Source organism: Malus domestica, chromosome 02 (genome assembly GCF_042453785.1).
Source record: "Malus domestica chromosome 02, GDT2T_hap1".
In the NCBI taxonomy this organism is placed as follows: domain Eukaryota; kingdom Viridiplantae; phylum Streptophyta; class Magnoliopsida; order Rosales; family Rosaceae; genus Malus; species Malus domestica.
In genome coordinates, this window is record NC_091662.1 from 20,885,547 (window position 1) to 20,891,546 (window position 6,000).

The following is a 6,000-nucleotide window of genomic DNA, read 5'->3' on the forward strand; positions in this document are numbered from 1 at the left end:
GGTTTTCTAATGAACTAAAACACTTAAAAACATAATCTAAGACAAGTTCTAATTAATATGACTCAAAGAAATAAGATGGGGTTGATTTTCGACGAAAATAATTAAATTAAGACAAGAACAAAGTAAACAAATTCTTAGACAAATTTGGGTGAATCAAAACACTCTAACACACAACCAAAACAGAAATTAAACACTTTGAAACAATAAAGTAAAAGGGGGATTTTGGTTTTAATGAATTTGAAAACAAAACAACTTTGTAAAACAAAACAGATTGTAAGTGAATTTGAATGAAACTTATGGATGGAAGATTAGCTAGGAGGTTCTTCTCCACATATGTCACACTTGCATACAAAACGATTTCCAGTTGCTTTTCGATAAACTATGAATACTCAACGCCCCAAATTAACCGTGAATTGCACTAATTAACCCTCAGTTTTTTCCACAAGTTATTAGGTTGGATGATTGCATACGACAACCCAAAACATTCCCTACAAGTTCCCTACATGAATTGCATAATAGAGATACAAGCAAGAATCATTAAGTTCTATGAAAAACATAAGCATTGACGAGGCACTCGTTACTATGATTTGCATGAAACTTATGCCAAGAGTTTACTTAACGTGATTGTGACTAGCAACCTTCACTACTTGTGAATATAAGTTTATAACGATTAGGTGAAACTCCCTTATATTCTAGCGTCAAATTCATGCATGAAAATTAAGCGTGCACTCTTAACCAACATACACAAATTAGTTTTTATATGAACGGATAAGTAAATTGAATTCACAACTTATGAATCACAACTGAATGTAATCAAATCATATTGCAAGTATGAACATAGTTTCGAATCACCCCCTAACTAAGAGGGGTTTAGTTCCTCATACTCACAAAGCAAAGATACATAAAATTAGACATTAAAATCAAAGGAAAGAAAACACCTAAAATGCTCCAACTTGGTAGCAAGTGCATCCAAGATTCCTCCTTTCCCTATGCTTGCGGCAGATTGGGTTATGGACAGATTTTGGGTAGTTTTATGATGTAGAATGGATGGGGAATTGTATGGAAGGGTTTAGGGTGAGTGTGGAGGAGTGTTTGATGGTTGGAGGGTGGTGGAGAACTAGGCAAAGAGGGTGGAAGAAGGTGGAGTGGTTGTTATGTTTTCTAGGCACTAGAATGGTGTTTTTGGGGTGTTTTGCTTCCTAGGGTGTGTATGGACGAATTTTTGTGATAAAATGATGAATATGGGGGATTGTCCTTTGGCCAAGGGGTGTAAACATGTACTTATAGGCCCCAAAAACCTTAGAAAATCAGGTTAGGTTAAGGATGAAATGCATGGCAATTTGTGTGTGTGGTGTGCAATGGTCCAAGGGTGAAAATGAAGTAATGATGCAAAGTGTGAAGGGTAAAATGGAGTGGTGTTGTAGCTAGGGAGCATGAATGATTGTGTACATTGCATAGAGATGGAAAGGGAGGTGAAATGTGTCAACAAATGGGTCAAAGGTGCAACAACATGTGTTGCACATGGCATTGGATTCCAAATGTGAATGATGGAGCATCAATTGGTGCATGTAATGGATGTAAATGTTGTCTAAAATCTAATGAGTGAAGAGAACAAGAGGTATCAAGCAATTGAGTGTAATAATTAAATGAATTGAAGCATGAAATCAGAAATTATGTAGGGGACAAGAGTGATCAAGCATGGCATGGGAATCCAAAGGGAATTCTATGTGGTTTGCATGCCAAGGAATGCAAGTTGGGGTGACAGATTTTTGGGCTGTTTTCTTCATCTTTTGGACCATAATTCTTCATATGCTTGGCCTCTTTAGTTCTCAAATTCGTCCATCCACTTTGGCCCATGCATTTGCTATCCATTCCAAGCCCCATTTTGCTCCAAAATGCATCTTCTTGCCTACTTTGTCCATAAAATCTGAAAACACACGAAAATGACTTTAAACATTAAAATAACTAAGGAAACACAACATAAATGCACAAGAACAAGCCAACTAAGTTGTATAAATATGCTCCTATCAAAGACATAATGGTGGATGAGGATATTAAGGCTAATCTTCATAAGGATGTGATTCTATGCTTCCCAAGTGCTGAAAATGTGGAGGATGAGTTTAATGAAAGTGAGGAACCAGGTCAAAGAATGGAGGAGGAAAGCTCTAACGAGGAGGGCTAGACCATGGTGGTCCCCAAGTGGAAGAGAAAAGCTGAAAAGCGCCAGTGTGTGGGGAGAAGCTGAGGGACGGAATGCTTTACAAGGAGGTGGTGGGGTGTCCTAAGCACAAAGGGGCGGCTAGGGCTGATCTTGTCCAATACTGGGGAAGGCCTGGGAAGACGGCCGCAGGATCAAGAGGTAAGTATTGCTAGTGACAACTTAACCGGAGTAAGTACTCTAGTGTCAATGCTGTTCATTTTAAAGAACAATAATGGTAGATGGAAAAACCCCAGTGGTAGTGTGTCTGATGCCTTAACTACTCTAGTGTTTGAGATACTAAACAAGTTAGGGGTTTTGATTTGGATATAATGTGTTGTGTGAATGACTGTTTCACCAGGATGTTGTCATGGAGGGTGTGAGAAGAGATGACATGAAGGCTAGGGGAAAGTCTGGTAATGTGGTTGATGCTTTGCTGGCTGCAGAAGCGGTTTTGCGAGCGCAAGGCCAAAAGTAGGAACTATGAGTCCAAGGAAGAGGGTCCGTGAGGAGGATGCTGCAAAGAGGCTGGTCCTAGTACCTGGAAGAACTAGATTAATGAAGTGTATTGTGTGGAATTGTAAGAGGACTGTTAGGTCATATTTTAGGAGTAATTTTAATTATCCATGTAGCTTCGGAAAATTGGACCTTTTTTTTTTTTTTTGTTTAGTGCAAACTGAGGTTGCTTTGGATAAGGTCCCAGGAAAGCTTTGTGAAAAATATTTTTGAACAATGTTTTAGCTGTTACCCTGATGGAAGGGCAATGGTTTATGTATATGCTGCAAATCATTTGTTAATTTCTAGAATAGGGAGAGTATTGTTTCCTTAAATGCTTCTGGAGTACCCTTTACTTGGAGCAATAAAAATACTGATAATTCCCTCATGTTTGAAAGACTATATAGATGATAGTGACTCCTTACTAACGATTGACTTGAAAAGATACCGTGTCGTGGGCACTAGGGAATTTGCATTTGATTTCAAAATCTATAGAAATACATAATTTTGGAGCTTTCTGATCCAAAGAATCCTTATCCAATAGTCCAGTGGACATTGTGTGTCTAGGTAACAACTTTCTAAGCCATGACTAAGAGTTCATAAGCAATCAAAAGACTTGCATGTCACGGTTTCATTGCCCCTTGCTCTTTGTCCTACCACGCTTGCATGAGGTAGGCAGAGAGAAAAGTGCAAAGAAACCAAGTAACACATGATGAGATAGGCAGAGAGAAAGGGGGTAATGAAACCGCGTCAGGTGAGTTTCTCTCCTACGGCTTAGGGTGGATACACAACATTCATTAGACAATGCACAAGAAAAACATAAGCACAATTATCCTTACATTTACATTGCAAAAGTATACCTAAATGACATTACTCTCAGTCTCAGGGAACAAGTTAATGTATTTGTGAGATAACATTGTACTTGAATTGTCCGGAATTTTTTTTTATTTTTTTATTTTTTCCAATAATAACAGAACTAATTAGGAATTTGGATTCACAACTTGCCAGTGTATTTGTGTCGGAATTAACGAAAAAAGAGAGATAAAGGTTCTATACAGTCGATTCTACGTCGAAAACCATATACAAAGAAAAATCAAAGTCACAAACCAGGTAACATGTATCTGTGGAAAGAGGTTCAGTATCATGTAAGGCAACAGCATCTTCATCGTATGCATATTACCGGGTTTCCGTCTTGACCATAGTAACCGATACATCCTTCAATTTACCTCCAACATACATATTTCGAATTCCATCCGACAATCCAAGCACGTAAGATCAACACACTAATCCTGGTCACCTCCTGTCTTGCCTATATCATTATCATAAACAGCAGAGCTTGACTTGCGACTACTCTGTACATTTTAACCCAGTTAAATATACCTGGGATTGAATTACTGTCCTCCCAATCTTAAAACCCGGAACCACTGTAAACCCAACTTTCGTCCTGGCTTTACCTGGTAACAACAATCTCCTAGTGACATCTTCCATATAAACCATCGAAAAATCTACACCTCTTTCCACTTGGAATATCTCAACTGCCGGATCAAAAGAATATGCCAACTTTTGGAGCATCCATATGGAACTCGCCATGCTAATGAATGATTCATAGAATACACTCAGAGACCTCCATGAACTCAACACAACTTGGTTTTGATCCAGATTACTAAAGATTGAAGATTCCATAGTGGGGTGGATGATCTCTTGATACTTGCTCTCACAAAATCTGGAAAACTCACAATTTTGATTCCTACTTAACAACTCCATTGGATTGCTCGACGCATGCTCAAGCAACTGCTTGAGAGAAGCATTTTTCTTATCCACATCCGGACCGTGCCCATTACACGAAACTTCTTCCTCATCCAAACCAAAGCCTTTCGAATCGAAACCTTTGAACATTCCCAAATAAACATATGACAAGAAAGTGTACCGATTATGCGCTCTTTTAACATAATCAACATCCGGATGAACCAAATTAGCAGCCAAATCTAAATCCCACTCAGCTTTCTCCATCAAAGTTATCAAAATCTTAGTCAATCTGCGTGTTAATCTACAAGCATCATGCAAAAATGAATCGAAAACTCTAACTGACAACAAAACTTCACAAGACGAATTCAAAGTAGCGGATAACCTCTTAGACAAATTCACATTAGACTTTTGAATCTCACCCAATTTTTTCCGCAGGCCCGTAACTTCATTGTCCCTTTGATCTATCTCTGTCTGCAAGCTGTTCGACATTGTTCCCAAAGTCCTGAGCTTGCTCTGATTCTCCTGCACCTGAGCTTCCAAGCAGGACCCGATTGGCAAATTAGAACTCGAATCCCAACTCGTACAAAAATCTCTGTAAAACTGCTTGAATTCCGAGAGCCTCTGGAGGTGAGAGACGAGAGCTCGATCAGCCGCGGTCACATTTTCTTCCACAAAGGGCACATGGGCAGTCTGCAATTGCAGGTAAGAAGCTTCAAACGACGAAACAGTGGCAAAAATGGACGAAATCAGAGTTTGGGTCATCTGGGTATTCATGGGTCGTATCCGGGTCCGGCTCAAAGGCTTCGAAACCGCCAAAACCTCCGATTTTTTCAGCTGGGTCTCGCTCGAAATCTGCTTTTCCGGCGTCACCTCTATCTCCGGAGCGTTGCAGTTCGCCGCCGCCGTGTCCGGTTTAATAACGACGACCTTCTGGTCCGTGATGACCTCTTCGGCAGAGTCGAGCAGCGCGAAGCTGTCGGCGTCGTCGGCTTCCTCCTCGGCGAAGAACTCGAACGTCTTGGTCTTGAAAGCCAGAGCGAATTTCTGAAACATTTCGGAGATTTGTGGAGGCTTCGACGTGCCGTCGTCCATTTCAGACATTTTTTCTCTTCTCTCTGTTTGTTGGTTGCTTGATTTCAGATAAAATTGAATCGAAAGTTTCAATATTCTGGAAGCAAATAATTCAGAGAGAGTGAGAGCGTGCTGTGGCGTGGAAGTGCTTTGAATGTCTTGGAAGAAAGGTATGTGCGGGCGTGCTGTGGTTTGGTGCTCGACTCCTTTTTTATTATTTATTATCATTCCATATTTTGTTAATTTTTCTGTTTAATTTCAATGTCGATCAATTTTCAAATGAAACTGTAGAAATAGTTCATCAACTTCAATTAAAACAATAATTCTTAACTAAAAATTTATGATCACTGATATCTTAACTTATTAAAGCGTGTAGCTATGGTCATTTTCGTTAATTCTATTAAAACTTCTATCAAAATGAGTTACGTGTCACTTATGTGATGCTGAATCAAGGGGCAAATATAAAAAACCAAATGAAAAAATTATAGCAA

At 39.4% G+C, this 6,000-nt stretch overlaps 1 protein-coding gene across 1 annotated transcript; it reads right to left on the reverse strand.

Moving 5' to 3' along the window:
* Positions 1-3,679: 3,679 nt before the first annotated feature.
* Positions 3,680-5,713, reverse strand: LOC103426866 (protein GRAVITROPIC IN THE LIGHT 1-like). The gene has a single exon (XM_008364945.4). It carries the CDS (start codon positions 5,537-5,539, stop codon positions 4,040-4,042), a length of 1,500 nt encoding a protein of 499 aa, XP_008363167.2. The 5' UTR covers positions 5,540-5,713; the 3' UTR covers positions 3,680-4,039.
* Positions 5,714-6,000: the final 287 nt, after the last annotated feature.

Coding starts and splice junctions, on each gene's coding strand:
- LOC103426866 (XM_008364945.4), bottom strand. CDS start 5,539: ATGTCTGAAATGGACGACGGCACGTCGAAGCCTCCACAAATCTCCGAA.